Source organism: Plectropomus leopardus, chromosome 18, assembly GCF_026936395.1.
Source record: "Plectropomus leopardus strain MGB_pleo_1.0 chromosome 18, ASM2693639v1, whole genome shotgun sequence".
NCBI lineage: Eukaryota > Metazoa > Chordata > Actinopteri > Perciformes > Serranidae > Plectropomus > Plectropomus leopardus.
This window is the reverse complement of record NC_142193.1, coordinates 29000850-29021154: the sequence shown is the minus strand read 5'-3', so window position 1 is coordinate 29021154 and position 20305 is coordinate 29000850. Positions and strand designations below refer to the sequence as shown.

The 20305-nt window shown below is 41.6% G+C and overlaps 2 protein-coding genes across 2 annotated transcripts in view; both read right to left on the bottom strand.

Moving 5' to 3' along the window:
• LOC121956482 (serine/threonine-protein kinase N1) overlaps nt 1–3699 on the bottom strand; it is a 45224-nt gene extending 41525 nt beyond the window's left edge. Inside the window, exon 1 of the mRNA XM_088069496.1 lies at nt 3160–3699. Within this exon, the coding sequence (XP_087925622.1) occupies nt 3160–3186 (27 nt within the window). The 5' untranslated portion in view covers nt 3187–3699. The remainder of the gene's footprint in view (nt 1–3159) is intronic.
• Nucleotides 3700–9823: 6124 nt separating this feature from the next.
• Nucleotides 9824–20305, bottom strand: part of prr36b (proline rich 36b) — a 49343-nt gene continuing 38861 nt past the window's right edge. Inside the window, exons 4-6 of the mRNA XM_088091334.1 lie at nt 19623–19846; nt 16365–19481; nt 9824–13652 (exon numbers count right to left, since the gene is read on the bottom strand). Of these exons, the coding sequence (XP_087947460.1) occupies nt 12673–13652; nt 16365–19481; nt 19623–19846 (4321 nt within the window). The 3' untranslated portion in view covers nt 9824–12672. The remainder of the gene's footprint in view (nt 13653–16364; nt 19482–19622; nt 19847–20305) is intronic.

The window sequence follows — 20305 nt, the reverse complement described above, 5'->3', positions numbered from 1 at the left end:
TTATTTATTTATTTATTGACTATTTATTTATACATTTTAGTCTGTTTTACTAGATGGTATATTACTTTATTTATTTATTTATTTTTTTTACATTGCATTATATTTTGTTTTCATTTTTTTACTTATAATTATTATGATTTGTATTTATTTTTATCTTTTATCTGTAGGCTTTATCCTGCCTCTGGTTTCCTCAGTTTCCAGTTTTAATGAGTACACTTATGTCTCTTATCTCTCTTATGTACTGGTTTTATTCTATAAAGTACTTTTTGTTACAGTTTTGCTTGAATGAAGTGATTGATTGAAGTGCTACAAATAAAGTCTGAATGATAAAAGGATTGATATTTGGCATTTTGCCAATTATCTGTATTGATGTTTTATTTTAATATAATGATAAAATTAATTATGAAAAAGTGTGCATATTACACTCAACCAACACCAAGGAGCACGGGAAGAACTTTACTTTGTAAAACCTCAGGGAGTTATTTTTATTTATTCATTTTTTAAATTTAACTTTTCACTGAATGTTATTAAAAAAAGTTGCTGGGAACTTAAAGGCATTTAATCAAAGTTTTTTGTTGGAGTTTGTTATAATCCAAATTCTTAATTTTGACGAAAAGATTTTCATTGTTTCTATAAAGTAAGTAAACTATCATTAGTCTCATTAGGTACTTATAATTTGCATTGTTATCTGCCCTGAAAAACTTCTTCTTTAATCAGTGATTCACTCATAAATCAGGTGCACTAAACACTAAATTCACTGGATGACCGCTTTAAATGTGTCGCCCTTATTTACACAGAGAATCTGAAGGATCAACATGCTGTGGAAAAAAAACATAAGAGCTCCTAAATTGGTGTACTATGGCCCATATTAGCTGTTACTGATGATCACAATGCCCCCACAGGCAGAGCAGCTTTCCAGTAAACACTGGAGGCACCTTCCCTGTTCAGGGAAACTAAATGTCAGGGAAGAGGCCAGTATTCACTCACAACAAATGATTCAGGCACAGTGTCACACAGATTGTGTAAAAAGATAAGAGTGGGAGTAAGCGGATTTCTGAGGAAATGGGAAATACTTGACCGTGCCTCACTTTTTAAAAATATATCCTTGCACTTGTTGCTCTCGGACATCTGGTGTGTGAAACCAAACCCACACAGGTTAACGTGAGCAGATACAGCAGGAGATTCGAGCAGGTTGTGGTTGTAATACCACGCTGTCACACATCAATCAAAAATATTTTTTAATATTAAATATTTTTAGATATGCAGGCCAAGACAAAGTATTTAACATGTATCTTAAACTACAAGCGCGAGGGGGGTTGTAATTTCAGGCGAAAATTAAATTTAAAAACTTACGGTGAACGTACCATCAGAAAAAGTTTTTGTTGATCAACCTGTGGAGTGAAACTATGGAACAGTTTTATTGTGAAGCTAAAACAACGTCCAAATATAAACCAGTTTAAAATAATGTACAAAAACATGAGGTGTTTACAGGGGTCATTGTTTATTTATTTGGTTACTTAATGTTTCATTTTCCTCGTTTATCTTACTCTTTTTTTCTGTAAATAATAATTGTTATATTTGATTTGGGGTATGTGGGTGTTAGCATATGTGTATGGCAATTTATTGTGCTTTATGTTTTTATCGTCTGCAAATATTACTTTTTTCTGTCTGCTTGTTTGTAAAATAATTTCTCTATTTTCATTTATATGCTCGAAATAAATAAAATAAAGCACTGTTCACTGAACACTCTCTTCAGCACTACAGAGTGATGTGCTGGCTCCTGGCTTCGCCTCTCAGCCTTTAATTTTTAACGTTTCCGTCCGCTGCGTCCTGAACTAGGCTAACACCAGAGTAACTGTAACACAACCCCTCTGAATTAGACCCGAGGCTCTGACACCACAAACCTCCCATGACTCACCCCGGACTCAACCTGAGGGCAGCTGCTGTGTCACAAATGGGAAATCATTGCATTTAATTTGGGAAATCTAATCTGTGTCGCGGCTGTTAGAGGAAGTAGTGGGGATTCTATTTGTGAAACAGCATTTATACACATTTATACAGCATTTATTATGCAAGAAAAAAGTTATAAGGTCAACCAAGTAAGTTAAGTACCAGAATTTTCCGCACATTTTTACCAATTAATTTTCAAAATTTTTCTATGAATTTTTCATAATATTTTAGTCCATTTAAATGACTTTATTTAAGTAGTTTAGAATGGTTCACGCTTTGAAATTTGAGCCAACTGGTTTGACTTCTTTATTTTTAAGAAAAATGGAAATAGGGCAATGGGCAACTTGAGAAATGATCCAATAATGAGCAAAACAATGATTTTTAAAAAAAGAAAGAAACTTATCTGAAAATTAGAACAAAAAAGTTTTTAAAAAATATAATCATTTTATAGTTTTAATAATTTTTTTTAAATTCCCTTTCTTTTTCTCTTGCTCTCTCTCTTGACTATTTTTAGGTCATTTTCTTGTTACCTTTTACTAATTCTTGCCAAATTGCTTTTTGCCTTTATTCTTATGTTTTGACAGAAATTAAGCCAATTTGGTAAGACTTCCACCAAAGATAGAAAACCTCAAGGGAGCTATTTTATTTTTTAAAAAATCACCAATTTTCACTTGACTGCATCCAAAAATTGCTGGGAACTTGCTGTATATGAGGTTGAATGTTTCAGTTTTTGATTAGAAATTTTCTAACGGCATTTAAACAAAGTTTTGTGTTATAACAAAACAAAGTTTGTCATATTCCAAATTCTAAATACTGACAGAAATATTTTCATTTTTATGGAAAATGCATATCGGTTCCAAACATTAGCTACTGGCCTCATTAATTATCTGTATCTGTATCAGCCCTGAAAAAACAATATCGGTCGACTCTTAATTTAGACCACTATGTCTTGAAAACTGTATTTTGCAGATGCCTAAAACCTTATGGATGTGCAATACGAAATCTCAGGAATCCCCTTTAAAGTATTTTCTATCACAGATCTCCCACCATTACAGATACCAACAGAAGTCAGTCAAAAACACCTCCGTACGGTTCTCCACACTGGATCTTTACATGCACAAGTGTTTATGCTTTGAGCTCTAATGTTCACATTAACGCAGCAGCTTTAACACAGTAAAACATGAAAAAGGCAAAAGTTTGGAAACTCACTTGTAGCTCGTTGTTGTTGGCCATCATGTCCCGTGCAGACGCCAGCTGACTTCTGCTGATAAATGTCTCACTTTAAAGCCGTCAGATCATTGTAGAAATCACACTGAACTCCTCCAGCGGTTAAATACAAACAGTCCAGCGTTGGGCGTCCTGAAAAATAATTTTAAAATCACTCAGCAGTCCCGGTGAAGGCGCAGTTTGACGTAGCAGATGAATAACTTGTTAGCATGGTGACGTTTGGAGGCTCGGCAGAGGAGCAGGTGAGCAGAGGAGAGGGGAGGAGACCATCACCTCCTGGCTGCAGGACGTCAACTCCTGGACTCTGATCTGCATCACGCAGTGCAGTCTGTAGTGGTCTTGCTGCAGGCTGTCTCCCCCTGCTCCGGGCGTAAAACACTGGGAGGACACCCGAAACCCGCCCGGATTCACCGCCGCCGCAGTCCGCTCCGGTTATCAGAGGAAGCTGAGGCCATGTTCCCCGCGGCGGTGCACTCCTGCTCGGCTCTGCGGAGAGCTGAGAGCCGGTGAGTGCTGCTGGAGAGGAGGCGGGAACAGATGTGAAGTCAGTTTAGGAATTACAATTCCGCTTCCGGTGACAACCTTCAGAATAAAACCTTGTCGATTTGTCAACCAGGAATCCCACACATTGCCATGGACAAAATGTCGAGAGTTTTCCATGACTTTTCAAGGAGCCTTTTTTTTCTTTCAAACATTTAAGATTCAAACGCTATTCACATATAATTTCAGCGTCCCACCTGATGTGTTCAAGGACCGTCGGGCATTTGAAAATCCCACAATTATTTCTGTTTTAGTGTCTGTCTATTATAAATAGTGTATTTTGGGCGATTTTTAAAGAAAATATGCCTTTCAACTAAAAAAAAAAAAAAACAAAACAAAAAAAAAAACCCCAAAACGTAAGATTTCTTAAAAATAAAAACGGTCAAAAAGAAATTACAGAAAAAATCGCCCAAATTAAAAAAAGGGGAATAAACTTTTTAAAGGAAACATGCCTCTCAAACCCATCCAAACATGAGAAGTTTTTTTTAAAAAATACAGCAGTTAAATAAAATATAGCCAAACTAAAGCCAAAAGAGACACAAAGCAGGGAGAAAATAAGAAACACAGATGAACAAATAAACAAAAACAAAACAAAAGTCACGTGAATGCACATTAAAGCTAGCTTACGTTGTAAACTACAGAAAATCAATTCACTGTTATGCTAAATTAATGAGATTATATATGTTACACACAACCAAAATCCAAAATTTAAATGATTTTTACTAATTCCACAACTTTTTCAGGCCTGGAAAATGTGAAATCCACGATTTTTCCAGGTTTTCCATGACCGTTGGCATCTTGTACGAAAACTAGGTCACTAACGGAAACTATCAAGCTAACATTAGCCAAATCACTAATAAGGTTTTCTCAACAAATTACAACAAATTACTCACAGTTTAGTTGCACAAGTATTTTCGGTTGTACCAGTAAGTCCCCGTTGATGAAACACACATTTAAAACACATTTTTACTGATTTAAAACTAATTATTACAGTATTTTAAGAGACTAACCGAACTTTAACGGTCAACATTAGCTACAGCAGATTAGCAACCCAGTACGGGTTTACCCACGCACGTGTGCAGGGGCTCCGCGAGAGGGCGCTGGTGTGGTATAATTAAAATAACATTAATTATCAAATATGGAAAAAAGGATTAAAAGTAATAATAGTGAACATTAAGTGACATTTTCTTTTTAGTTATGGTACTAAGGTTATACTAAGGTTGAGTCTGCTATTAAAGTATATATATTAAAGTCATACTTAGGTAATTAACCAAGTTGACTATTAATCAGAAGGTCCGCGGTTCGATCCCCACTTCCCCCCTTGACTTATTAACCCTTTGAAACCTGAGCAAATTGGCTCAAAAGAAGACAATGAGCAACAAAAGAAGAAATTACCCAAAAAATAGCACGATTTAAAAAAAAAAAAAAGTACAAAAAATTACCTGAAAATTAGTAATAAATAAAAGTTGTTTTTTTTTTTTTTTTAAATAAATCAAGAATATGACCTATGGAAAGATTTTTAAAAATTAGAATAATTTTGTAACCTAATGTAACCCAAGTATTTTCGAAAATATACTAAGTTTGCAATTTTTGGAAAGATCTTACCAATTTGCTCATAGCCTTTTTTCCACTTTTTTGGAAAGAAATTGCTCAGGGTTCAAAAGATACTTTTTTCCATTATTTTCTTCATCAGAAAACCCCATGTAATTCCATTATTTTATTTATTCATTCATTCATTTCTTTTTGTGCTATATACTTTACTGGTACTTCCTCTATATTAGATACGTTATGTGACAATTTTATAGTGAATATTACTGTTTTTGTCCCATGTTTAATATGTATAATTATACTCTTGAATTTAAAGGAATGGGGAGGACATTATTATAAAGCCATTTGAATAAGCGTCCGATAAATGCATTCTCAATATCTTCTGATGTAGCCGACCTAAAAGTTCAATTAGGCTTTCCCAACAGCTCTCTAGACACTTAAGGCATTAAAACTCAATATTTGTGTACTTAAACACTTTCTCTAGATGTTTTTAAAGAATTAACTCTCTAGTAACCTATAACCTAAAAATCCATATTTTATTTTGAAATCAGCACATTTCTTCCTGTGCTGTTGTTGTTGTTTACTGTTTGCAGCTTGACGCAGCTTTTTGGGCGCAGATCTCTGCGGCAGCTGAGCGCCCTCCTGCTTCAAACTGAGACCTGTTGATCACATTTAAAACGCTGCCCTGATGAGAAAGACAGCAAAGGTGTCATTTCACTGCTGCTGAATTTGACAGAAACGACAGAAACACTGAACAGAGCATTTTATTCATGTATGTGAGATGATATTTAAATCCCAGAGTGTGAACTCAAAGTGCAAATTCAGTTTCGGCCTTATTAATTTAATTATTTAATTTAATTTGATTGTATTTTAGCAAATATAGCCTACAAATAGTTTACCCCAAAATGAAAAAAAAAACAAATATTTTCTCTTACCTGTACTGCTTACCTGTACTGATTATGTAAATAAAAGGCACTCAGCTTGTGGTGTTCAAAGTGCCAAAAATATGCTTTTATTTAAAACATTTTTTAAGAGAATGGGAACAATTAGAACAAATTATTAGCAATTATATACAAATATAGAAATAATTGGTAAACATACAGATGTGGTCTGAATATTATTGGCATATTTACAAAACTAATACAAATACTGTTCAGGCATAGGATTCAAATAAATAAATAAGTTAATAAATTAAAACAAAAAAGGGGAAAAATAAAAAAAAAATAAGGAAATATAAATAAAAAATATGCTAAAGGGAATTTAAAAAAGTTTTTAGATTTTTTAAGTTTTAAGAAAAAATGGAAAAAAATAGGCTAGAGGGTAAAAAAAATCACAATATATATTTATGTGTTTTTGGTTTTTTTTTGTGGTGTGAAGTGTCATAAGGTTTTCATAAGGTTGGGGTGTTTAAATCACTCTCTCTCATCACAGCAGATAAATCCCTCTTTTCTCTGCACTGCTGTCACGACATTTGTATATCAAACTCTCACGTTTGTTCTCCTCTGCGGTGTCAGATGGCGCTGGCGTCTGTCAGCAAATCAGCAGAGAGAGGAAACCTGACCAGCCTGCGCTCATTAGTGCCGAGGAGGGATGAATGAAGGTCTGTGGACGAATTCACTGCTGCAGCAGCAACATGACCTCTGGATCACTGGACTCTGTCTCAGGAAACGGCCCGAAGCAGCAACAAGTTTACGAACTCACTCACTCATGTGGTCATCACACCATCAATGAAAGGGTTAAACTAAAGGAAATCTGCTCTGCTCTCATTCTCCGCCGGTGTCTCCGCCGGTGTCTCTGCAGTGTCCGCAACGCTCTAATTCTCCACTGGTGTCTCCCCCGAGTGTCTCTGAGTGTCCACTCCTTCCCCCCGTAAAATTAAAAAAGCTCTTCAGAAACCTTCTGACAACCAGCAGCAGAAACATTCACCAGTGACCTTTTTTCACTGCACATGTTGGCATGTCAGCAGAAAGAGCACAGGTGCATTTAATAACATTAACGATGGCTGCATTCCACTTAGAGGAGGCCCCGGTGTTGTCCACACTGATTCCCTTAAATATCACACTGGGACACTAAATGGAACGGAGCCATTGTTAATGTTATTAGCTTCACCTGAGCTTCACCAGGTCAAAATCTCTGCTGTGAAAAAGGTCCGTCTACAGCAAAACTGAGCATCACAAAATGCAAAAACATAAAGCTGTTTGCTGTTTCTACCTGTCGTCTCTCATTATTCTTCATCTTTTCAATTTAATTTAATTTAATTTAATTTAATTTAATTTAATTTAATTTAATTTAATTTCACTTTATTTTATTTTATTTTATTTTATTTTATTTTATTTTATTTTATTTTATTTTATTTTATTTTATTTTATCTTATTTTATTTTATTTTGTTTCATGTTAAGTTATTTTATTTTTCCTCCAGTCTTTGCTGTGAAGCACTTTATAATGAAATGATAGCACAACAAAACATGACATGGGAGAAAAATTTTGGAACCACATATAATTCTAATTACATGTCATACGTGTATTTAAATTCTTAAGAATTATTGAAGCGATCTAATTATTTTTTAAATTCACTTTGTTGTTCTTTCTTTCTCATGTTGTTTGTTGTTGGGTTGTTTTTGTTTGTGTTTATTTTGTGAGATTATATTGTCAAATCATCATGTTGTAATCCGTGCTTATCTGTATTATTTACCTCTTCTGAAAAAGAAGAAGAAGAGACTAAAATGCCTAAAATGTGATAATATCAGTTTGTATAGGACAATTTTTTGATTTTTTAAATACATTTTAAATAAATATAAATACATAACATTTCTAATACCAGTATTTTGTATTTTATTTTGATACTAAGCACGTGTTTGTAATTCATAACAAGATGTTTTTGTGTTCATCTCTTCTTATTTTTTACATTCAAGTGAACATTGAAGGTGTGTAAAAAGCCCCAAAACACAAACGACAGATTTCAAGCAATTTTATTTCATATTCAGAGTGGTGATTTGTCACATTTCATACTGAGACTGATTTGGCACAACAACACAAAAAGTTTCTGCAATACAAAAGAAGATGACGGCAAACATTCACAAAACAAATATTAATAAACTATTGAAAATGTAAATTGTAATTTATGAAAATTGCACAAATATATTAATGTAAAGGAGGCACTGTAGACTCTATTATTAAACATTACAGGTGCACATAAAGGTCCACTCTTAGAAACGCATGCAGTATAATTGTTAGTTGTGCTTGCTCATGTATATATATATATATATATATATATATATATATCTCATGATAAAGTAGTAAAAACTCTTAGATATGTTAATATATAGCAGCAAAGTGACGACTTTTACTGTTTTTAAATAAAGATAATTTGACATGCATAGTGTGGCTGCAGTATAAATCCTTATATAATTTAGAAAATTAGTCTCTGTACATGTAAGCAGATTTAAAAGATCATAAATATTAATTTGATATTAATGTAACTTCTCATATAAAATTGTGCATTTTACTGACAGTAATTGTGCATAACAGTGAAGGGTTTTAGGTTACAGATGTGAATAGAAAACACAAATATCATGGAAATCTGTTATCTGAGGTTGTGACTCTGTTAAAATAGGATATTTTAGGACTCGTCTTTTTCTGCAGATATGGAAGAAACTGTTGAATCTCTGGGACTTAAATATAATGTGGACTTAAAAACATAAAACTTTGGACAAATGTCTAAATTGGGGACACTGGGTATGAATCGGGTCAAAGTCTATAATAATTATCATTTTGTGTCCTTTATGTATGTGCAGTGTCTTTAAAAAATTATGTTCATTATTTTTTAATTTTATATTATAATAATTATTATTTATTTTATCTGTTTATTCATTTATATTTAGATGTTTTGTTAACTTTCAAAAAACTTTTGTCATCTTTCTTTTTTTAACTAAATTTTAATATGTTTTTTGTAACTTCTGATTCTGAAAGTAAAAAAAAAAAATAGAAAATGATTATTATGATTTAAGATTTATGGATTTGTGTCTCACTCGTGCAGCCAACAGGTGGCGATGTTGTGTTTCATTTCAGGGACTGACCTCACCTACCGGTGCAGACACAAAGAGACAGACACAGGTGCTTCTTCTCTGCACACAAGACATTTGAAAATCACAGGATTCCTGTCAAATCTTGATAAGATAAGTTTCAGATATGTGGCACAAATCACAAAACAGAGCTAAATATATAGAGTGCATAGAAAAAAACAGTCTTCAACACATAATAAATGTTGAGCTGAGTGTTGGTACTCAACTACCTCCCTCCCTCCCCACACGCCTCCCTCTGGTCGCCTCGCCAGAACGCTGCTTTGTCTCATCTGCTCCTTTCTCTCCCGCCATGACATCATCGGTAACCTCGGAGACTCCCTGAATAGTGGGTGACCCAGGAAATGAGGTTACAACTTTGGTATGTGAGAGAGGAGACAACAGCTACACCCCCCTCCCTCCCTCCCATCACCCCAGCACCCTCACCCCCGAGTCCAGCACCCTCCTCATCTCCCTCCCCCCCTCCCCCCCAGCACAACAAGGACGCCCTTCTTCTCTCTTCCTCCATGACTGACGACTCCATTAAGTCCATGAAAACCTGTTTGTCCGGTGAAGTCACAGCAACATTTACTGACCACAGACTGGGGGATTAGATCACAGCATCGTCTACACCAGTGATACTCAACTTGCAGCCTGCGGACCAACTCTGGTCCCCAGTAGGGTCCCAGTTGGCCCCCCGACCATTTTTATAATTCACGTTAAAAGTAAAACGATTGTCTTTGTATTTTTAGTGTCCAAGAGGTACCAGAGTGCATATAACAGCATCAAAATAGAGCTTGTCTATCAAAAAAAGTGTCAATGGAGGATCAGCCACACCCCCGATTGAGGTCGGGGCTAAGCCCCAAATGTCCTGAAATCCTGAAAATAACCTGAAATCCCCAAAAATGTCCTCAAATTCCAGAAACCACCTAAAATTTTTGAAAAGTCCAAAATCGTAGAAATTACCTCAAACTAAGAAACCTAAAATCCTAGAAATGTCTTTAAGCCTTCAAACTGACCTAAAATCCTAGAAACGTCCTAAAGATCCTAGAAACATCCTAAAGATCCTAGAAACGTCCAAAAATCCTTGAAACAACCTAAAACTAAGAAACATCCTAAAGTCCTCGAAAACGTCTCTAAATCCTAGAACTGACCTAAACTCTTTGAAACATCCTAAAATCTTGGAAATCCAAGAAATGTCCTAAACTCTTAGAAAAGTCCTCAGACTTAGAAATGTCCTAAAATCCTAGAGACATGTATGGGGCCCCTGGCCTCCTGTCATCTTGCAAAGGTGGCCCCAAAACAAAGCAGATTGAGTATCTCTGGTTAAATTCCTATTTGACGCACACTTTTTTTTTTTCACTCTTCACTAAAAGGGATTTAACATCTATAAACAGTACTGGCACTTACCTGTGTGTAAATACTTTGGCTACACAATAAATATATAAATATATAAATAAATAAACAAACAGAAGAAAAACAAGTGCAATTTGTCATAGCTCAGTCTCTCGTCGGAGAGTTTCAGTCTCTCGTCGGAGAGTGTCAGTCTCTCGTCGGAGAGTGTGACCAGTATTTGGTCTTTGTGACACAAAGATATAAAAGAGACTTCACAGCGGAGCGGCGCTCCACACAACACAAGACTAAAACGTTACAGTGCAGATTAGCGAGACTGCTGAGGACACGAGGAAACATGCTCTAATGTGAGGCTACAGTGTGAAAAGCGTGTCAGAGGAGCAGGAATCGGAGACTCGGTGCATCTACAGAGTGTTTGTTCTGATAACAATAAAGATGTTTATCTGAAATCGATGGTGAGGTCATATGACCGTGTGACTTATGATTACCACTCTGCACTGTGTTTCACAGTAATGTTATTTTCTTACAACATAAATATAAACCTGCAGCTAAAGTTCAGTCCTACGATAAAACTGAATCTGCATGTTTGAAGGAACAGTTTGATATTTTGGGAAAATAAGCGTGTTTGCTCTCTGGTCTTTGCAGCCGAACATCATAGTTTAGCATAAAGACTAAAAACAGTTGTTTAAATGTAAAGAAATAAGTTGTTTTATAAAGAGTTAAAGGCTGAATCACAATGTTTGTTTACAATAAGGTCCAGGTAGAACAGTATAGGTTAAGTGTAAGCTATATTTAGAATATTTCCACTACTTTATTTTGTATAGAAATTTCCGGACCTGAGACCGTTATCTGAAAACCACCTGACTGCTTCGACAAAAACAGTAATTGTACTTTGCAGAACACTGTAGTTGCTGGTTTGCTGCGGCCTTAATTGGTTCGTGTGCAAAGTAAAGCAGATATTCCAAATTTTATGAAACTTCTGATTGGTCAAACTTCGATGTTTAACAATCTTACAGCTAAAAATAAAAAAGTCTGGGAGGTTTACATGTCTCTGTGTTTACATGTCACTGTCTACCTGAAAGTGATAACTGTTGTTAGCACGATTTCACAGTGATTCAGACTGTTAATATTCATTAGTTTTTGTATGAATTAAACAAATAAAATTAAACATGTTAATAACTGAGCTTTAAAGGTGTTGGTTGGCTGATTTTGTTAGCTTCGTACAGAGCTAGGCTAGCTGTTTCCCTGTTTCCAGTCTGTATGCTGAGCTAAGCTAACTAGCTGCAGACGTGAGTTGTATCATTGCAAGCTCACTGCTAAAAATGAAGTATTTCCCAAAACGGTAAACCATTTCTTTAAAAGGTCAGTTTACACCCAAATCAAAAATACATGTTTTCCTCTTACCTGAAGTGCTATTTATCAATGTAGATAGTTTTGGTGTTAGTGGTCGAGTGTTGGAAATATCACACTCGCAACTCGTATCACTGCGCAGGAGGAAGAGTGCATCTACTCATGGACGAGAGGCTCGAGCTCATGACCGTCCTCAGCTGAGCTGCAACGTTAGTTTAGTGGTGCTTCGACAGCTAGCAGTCGATGCACGCTCCCTTCTGCACCGTGATACGGCTGGTGGGCGTGGTTCAGTAGAAAGAAAATAGTTCCTACATGAAACTGCTCACAACAAAGTGTGTGGATCCCTTTGAGTAACAGGGTCATGATTTCTGGAGACAGATGTTGCTGTTGAGTTTCTAAAATGTCGTTTTTTGGCATTTTGAGCACCCCGAGCTGAGTGCCATCTCGTTGTATTATACTGTAGAGAAGCAGACGCCTCCGCAGCTGATATCTCCAAAACTCTGCAACTCACACCAAAACCATCCAGACTGATCAACAGAACTACAGGGAAGAGGAAAAACGTGGATTTTCGGTTTTAGGCTGAACTGTCCCTTGAATATTTTTTTGATGTGTTCATGGTTTGATCAGCTTATTGATCAGTGGTTATCAGTGCTGGGTCTCCACCTCCACCACAGTCCAGTCTCCGGGCGGGGAGCTGCCCCGGCTGTCCGGGGAGTAGCTGCTGACGGAGGTGACGGTGGCGGCAGGAGGGCTGTGCTGAGGCAGCAGGCTCGGCCACATGCTGCTCTCCAGGGGGCTTAAGGTGCCTCCCGTCCCCACAGGGAGGAGGAGGAGCGGGGGACAGCCTCCGTCTCCAGACAGCATCAAGGTCTGGTTGATGAGCTGCTGGACCATGTCCACCTTCTTGTTCCACTCCAGCTCCTGCGGAGGCACCGGACGCAGCTGCCTGTGGAGATCCTGCGTGACGCTCTGGCAGTACGACCCCCTCCTGCCCACCACCTGCGTGTTCCTGTTGTGCTCTCCTCTGGCCTCGTCCTCCTCGTCGCTGGTCTCCATGGCCTCGTAGATGGTGCAGAGGCCGGTGGACGGGGACAGCATGACTCCGGTGGGGCTCCTCCTCAGCTGCTGCTGCTGCTGGATCTGTTTCTGCTGCATGCGGTACTGCTGCTCCAGCTCCAGCTGCCACTGCAGTACCTGCCTGCGGTGCCGGTGCTCCTGCTGCTGCTGCTGGAGCTGCAGCTGGAGGAGCTCCCTGCGCTGCTTCTCCAGCTGCTTCTGCTGCTCCAGCCGCAGCCGCTCCTCCTCCAGCCACTGCCTCTTCTGCCTCTCCTGCTCCTGACGGTGCTGCATCTCTCTCAGCTTCTCCTGGTGCTGCTCCAGCCTCCTCAGCTGCTCCCCACCGCTGCGCCCGTCAGCGCTGGTCTCTATCAGAGGAGGAGGAGGTGCGATCTTGGCGAAATGTGCTGCAACAGTGGGATCGATGGGCCTCCTGTTGCCGGGGACCAAGGCCAGGTAGTGGCCGTTGGCTATGGGAACCATGGTGGTGTGGTTCTGGTTCCAGTTGTCTTCCTGTGAGTGTGATTTCCGCTTGTGACCTTCGTCCGCTTGATGCGTCTTCTTGTCTCCTGTGAGACAGTTAAGATCACTTGGTGCCTCCATTAGAGATGCATGCATCAGACAGAACGGGTGGCACGACAACAGGAGGGTTCAGGAGAGATTTGACACGAGGGCGGAGGTGTAACGAAAAAAAGAAAGGGGCTTTCAAAATAAAGTGACATCTCTGACACAGGAATAAATACACTGTAAGTAGAAAACAGGAACAAATCATAAGGAAGTTTTCTCTCAAAAGTTGCATTTTCATTTATAAAATCACATTTTTTCCTGAGTTGCTTTGATAAAGTAAACTAGAGAACATAACACTCAAATCTGCTGCTTCGTCCTCTTTGATTATGTTGTTTTCATGCAAGACAGCAGTCAAATGTGCACAATACAGACAACAGGTATTACAAGAGACAAATGACAACATGGAGGACTATACCAGTGATACTCAACTTATGGCCTGTGGGCCAAATCTGGCTCCCAACAGGGTGCCAGGTGGCCCCGCAAACATTTTCTAATTCACAGTAGAAATAAAGTGATTCACAGTGGGAATCCTTTTTGTACTTTTAGTTTACGTAAGATGCCAGAGTGTATAAAACAGCATCAAAATAGAGGTTGTTCATTAAAAAAGCGGTACGGGAGGATCCGCCGCCCAATGTCTCCTGCAGCCCTGACAGATGTCCTAGCTAAGACCCTAATGTCCTAAAATCTTAGAAATGTTCTAAGATCCTAGAAATTTCCTGAAATCGGAGAAATTAACTAAAACCCTAGAGACATCCTAAATGCAGGAAATTTCCTAAAATACAAGACAGGTGCTAAATTCCTAATAATGTCCTAAAATTCAAGAAACATCCTGAAATCCTAGAAATGTTCTGAATTTCTAATATTGTCCTAAAATACAAGATAGTCCTAAAATCTAGAAACATGTTTGGGCCTGTGTGACTGGCCCCTGACCCTCCTTTCATTTTGCAAAAGAGGCCCCCAAGCGAAGCAAGTTGAGTATCACTGGACTAAACCGACGAAAAACATCACAGAAACTGGCAGAATCGATTGTACTATTTGTCTTGTGCCCATGCATAATCGCCAAGTCATGAAAATTATGTTAAATGTCGCTGAGTCACCGTATTTGACATGCCCTGATGTAACAGATTTTACCAGGAAAGCAGAGGTTTTTGGACAATATTCGAGATAAGCAAACGACACGCTCACAGGCAGACGAAGACGAAGTTATTTTGAGCTTTGCGCGTGTTTTATGAGGAGGGAAATACATTCAACACATTCGTTAGACCTTCATGCGTTTTGGTGAAACCTCCACAGCGACCCTTTAAGCGAGCGCCACCTGCTGATCTGAACGTGCTGTTGTTCAGCTGCTCGTCATGCCATCAAGATTTAGGCATGCTGGAGAAAAGGTCATGGGGACACCATTCGGATCACCTCACTGATTCCTCCAAAATTCCATTTTTAGATACAACACCATTGTATAATGTTGCATCCCTTCCTGTTTACCGGTCATTCCCATGGTGAGGAGAAGGAGACGCCATGGGAAATCAGTCGTGTAAACACACAAACACACAGCGACTCGGACATGAGGACAGTTCAAATTCGAGCATGCTGGATCCACGGGGAAAATAAGAAACAGGAACAAAATGCCTTGCAATGATGTTTTAATGGAATTTTGAAAGATAACCTAGTGTGAACCATTCATTGATGAACATGTCTAGTGTTGTTTCAAATTCAAGGTAGTACACAGTCTTTATGTTAGTTAAACATGCAATATACTGTTGAAAGAGTAAAGCAAACGCTCACTATGAAAACGTTTCAGCGAGTGTAGAGCTCAACTGTGAGAGCGATGTAGGACAATGCAGGGTCTCATCACAAATAATCGGCTAGTTGTTAGTCTCTTCTGGAACACAAATGATCAGCTAACTGAGGCTTAAAGCTTGAAGCCACTGAAAACCAAATGCCTGAAACACAAACTGTACGTGACTGCACGTTATATACCGTAACGACCTATGCAAAGAGCCTCTTGAAGCACACATTAAAAACTTCACCAACTGCAATCTAATACTCCCACACCTACCTCAACAAATCTGCCGTGTTAATATCTAGCCTTTATTTTGATAGCTAAAAGTCTTGAAACACAAAGGTTTTAAAATGTGACTAGTTGCTATGGTGCTGTTGAACATGAAGCGTGTGTACACAGGGTAGGGAGGACCAGGTTTCAACAGAAAAAGAAAACAACAAATAAGCAAATACAAAACAAACAAAAAAAAAAGTCATTGACATTTGTTCGGTAAAAACAGTAGGATAAATACACAATGAGTCCATTTCATTCCATCTGTGTTTTTTTTTCCTTTTTTTCGGTTTAAAAGCTCAGTCACAGTGGACCAAATCAGTCAATACCCCATCAGGGGCTACAGAATATGCAGTGTTACTTAAAAAGAACATTCTACTAGAAAATGGTAGTAGCTATTGTACATAAAGGAGTTTAAGCCAGACACTCAGAACCATGACCCGATCAGTATGAAAGAGGGAGGCTTCATTTAAAAATTGCTACAGTCTTTTTTTCCATCTTCTTTATTCATTTTTTAAAATCTTTTCCTACAATCTCGCTCTCCTTTTTTTTTTTTCTTCTAAGCCATCTAACCCAACTGGAGAGAAAACGAACGACAGGTAACGGGGGAGGGTTGCGGGGAAAAGGTGCATTCCGGGGGAAGTAGGAGGGACTTATACGTTACCTGCCAGAAAACTATCAGTCTTATCACATATGGTGGAGTAGTACGGCGGCTGGCTGTCGCCGTCGTCTCCGGACTCCTCGGCCCCGACGCGGTGTCTGGGCTCCAGCGGGTCGACCTCCTCCAGGTGGTCCGCTGCGAGCTTCCCCCCCAGCATGTAGTGGTGCTCGTCCAGACCGCCAGGCTGGTGGACTCCCGGGTGGCCCAAAGGCATCAGGTCCACGGGTCTGCCCAGCAGGTCGTCTGCGTGGGCGGCGGCGGCAGCTGATGGCAGCGTCAGCTCCTTGATGAGGGAGGGGTCCTTCGCCTCCTCTGGCAGCTGCTCCTCGTTCTCCAGGGAGAAGATCCCCGGGCTCTTTCCGCAGCTCTCCGCCATGGAGTGGGCGTTAGAGTTGGACGTGGTGCAGTCGAAGCCGTACGACGCCACAGAGTTGGCAGACTGAGGGGTGGTGCCGCCTCCGTCCTCTTCGCCTTCTCCTGCTGGCGTGTCGCCCGCCTCCTCGTCCTCCTCAAGAGCAGGGAGACTACAGGTGGGAGGAGGGCTTTCGAATCCGGCGCTCTCGTCCATCATTACCGGCGCGTCGGGGTCGTTTATTTGCATCTCGCCCTCTGTGTCGCTCGCCTCGTCTCCTGAGGTGGAGTTGGAGGACGGGGCGGATGCAGGAGCGGTCGGGGGGCCCGTTCCGAGGACCTCATCCGCAGGGAGCGTCTCAGCCTCCTCCTCTTCTCCATCGCCTTTCTCCAGGTGAATACCCAGGTCCTGCTCCATGTCGGGCTGGACCGAGGCGGGCACCGGCGTCTGCTGTTTGTCAGAATGGGACTCGACCCCGGAGCTGCTGTCGTAGTCCCGGAGCTCCTCTGGCGTGCTCGTCTCACTGCTGCTGTGAGCCGTGCCGCCCAGAGTGCCGGGCTGGGACGCGCCTGTACCTGGAGCGGCGAACAGAGCCTCCTCATGTGCGGAGGTCTTCATCTCCTCATGGTGCTCCGACTCAGGAGCGAAGGAGGGAGCGCTGCTGTCCAAACGTGCCTGAGCGGGAGACAGCGTGGGCGTTTCAGATTCAGCCGCGCCGTGGTCGGAGACGGGGCTCGGGGAGGAGACAGTGAGGAGAGACGCTGGCTGAGCCCAGGTGTCACAGAAAGGGTTGGTCTGTCCCCAGGAGGAGGTGGGAGGGACGTTAGATGGAGGACAGGAGCGATTTAAGTTGTCTAAACGCTCCTCCTCGTTAAAGTCATCTTCGTCTACGTTCCCGCCGCTCTCCGTCACTCCCTCGCTGTGCATCTCCACATCTTCATCCTCCTCCTCGTCTTGCTCCTGCTGCTGGAACGCTTTGTGATGCTCCTCCACTCGTTCTGAGCTCAAGTCCATATCGTCCACGCGCTCGTCCTCTTCGTCCTCGTCTTCCTCCTCCTCGTTGGCTAAAGTTTCCACGTTGGGAGAACCCATCAGATTCCCGTCTCCCTCGGAGCCGCGGAGGCTGGAGTCGACCAGCGCGTCTGAGCTCTGGGTGCCCTCCAGGATGGCGGTGTGCTGGGTGCTGCTGAGGTCGGAGACGCCGTGCTGCCGGCTGCTGGTGCAGCTGCTCACGTCCTCAGAGTCCATCCCCGACAGCTGGTCGTCACCGTGCCAACCCGCAGAGCCGCCGAACGCCGACGACCTCACCTGGTACTCCTCAGAGGGCTGAGACGTGCTCATATCAGTGACCAACGATGAGGGCAGGTGGCCTAATCTCCGCTGCTCCTCATCTTCATCCTCCTCGTCCTCATCATCGTCCTCATTTATCTCCTCGTCAGCCTTCTCAACTGCCTCCTCCTTTTCGTGAGGGGACATCAGGTCCCTGGAGGTGAAATCATCCATCGGGGACGAACCCAACAGGTTAGGCTGCGCCGCCATGCTGAAGGCTCCTGCAGAGGGAGCTGTGGACATAAACAGGTTCTCCTTCTCTTCCTCCTCCTCCTCCTCTTCGTCCTCCCTCATCCTCTGTGCCTCCTTATTCTCTGTTTCCTCCTCCATCTGGAAGCTCATCACATGGACTGGGCTCTGAGGAGCAAAGGACTGATCCTGGTTCCTGTCCCAGGCATCAGGCTGCATGTCCAGCAGAGAGGAGGCGTTCTGTGGCTCCCTGACAGGAGAAACGGTGCCGGGAGGAGACGACGGAGGAGACATGACGGTGGTCCCCAGGGAGGGGACCGAGTCGTTGGCAGCCTCCTCGTACTTGAAGAGGTCCAGCTGAGCTGCCAGTTGAGCACTGGGAGCTGGTTCATAGACCAGTTCAGCTCCAACATCTGCTGACAGAGAGAGCGGCTCTGGGAGCGGCTCCGGAGATGGTTCTTGCACTGGGACTGGACTTGGTTCTCTTACTGGGATTGGACTTGGTTCTCTTACTGGGACTGGACTTGGTTCTCTTACAGGGACTGGACTTGGTTCTCGTATAGGTTCTGGTGTTGGTTCTCTCACGGGTTCTGGTGTTGGTTCTCTCACTGGTTCTGGTGTCGGCTCTCTCACTGGTTCTGGTGTCGGCTCTCTCACTGGTTCTGGTGTCAGTTCCCGTATTGGTTCTGGTGTCAGTTCCCGTACTGGTTCTGGTGTCGGTTCCCGCACTGGTTCTGGAGTTGGTTCTCTTACTGGTTCTGGAGTTGGTTCTCTTACTGGTTCTGGTGCAGACACTGGTTCTTGCACTGCCTCGGTCTGGCTGGGCGTCGGTTCTGCAGCAGACGGCTCCACAGCTGCTTCCTCCGGCCCGGCGATGGCGGATGCCGCAGTAGCGATGGCCGCAGCGGCGGCCACAGCGGCAGCGATTTCCTTTGCGGGTTCTTCGGCAGCTTTGGGGCCGCGCTTCACTGGAGTCGGGGTGCTGCTGCCCACAGTCTTCTTGGGGGTGGAGGTCTTGGCTGCAGCGGTTTTGGATGCAGGTGTCTTGGAGGGTGTGGGTTTGCTCTCCGGTTTGGAGCGGTTGGGTGTCTTTGCGTCTGCAGCCTTACCAGCAGGAGGCTTTTTGGCGGTGACGTCTGATTTTGAGGCTGATTTTGGGGTCTCTGGTTTTGCCGGCTTTGTTGTAGAGGAGGGACGGGTGAGGGGGGACTCGGGCTTTTTGGATGCTGAAGTGGCAGTTTTGGTAACATCTGGGGGAGAAAACACAGCACAGAAACAGTTAAAGACTAATATAACTGAACAGAATGACAGCACACTGAGATCAGAGTTTAACTAGAAAAATTCATTTTGTACCAGAGACAAAAACCTCCAGGATATTTGTTTCCTTCTACCTTTTTTCACAGGTGTTGTTGTCCTGGATGTTTGTGATGCTGGAGGTTTGCCACCAGAGGGGGTAGTGGAGGTTAGTTTGGATGCAGCAGGCTTGGCAGCGGTGGAGGAGGTTTTCGGGGTGGCAGTTTTGGCTGTAGCTGGGGAGCTCTTGGTAGTGCTGCTGGAGGGGGGCCGTGGTGAGGCTGTGGCCGGACGAGGTGATGCTGCCGCGCCAGTCGCAGGCCTGAAGAAACACGACAGAGAGAAAGGTCGAGAATTACTGAGCGGTAGTAGAGCAGCACAGAGACCTGAGGCAGAGAAACAATGTCAGTTAAGCAACTTAACAAACATAACCCAAAAATTGATTAAAAAAAAAAAAAAAAAAAAAAAAAAAATGTAAAAACATTAAAAACAGGAGAATGGCCTAAAACGTGTTGAAAATAAAAAAGTAGATTTTTCTGTAACATAATTTTAAATATAAAATGATTATAATTAAAAATATAGTTTTCAGAACATTTTCCCTATATTTTGGATACATTTCTAACAATCTTCCCCTCTTTTTAAAATTAATTTTCAGGTAATTTTCTTGTCACCTTTCACTAATTTAAATTCATTTGTTGGACATTTCTTTTCAAGTTGGTCATTCCCATTCCCATTTTCAAAGAAATCAAACCAATCTGCTCAGAGTTCAAAGGCGTCTGAA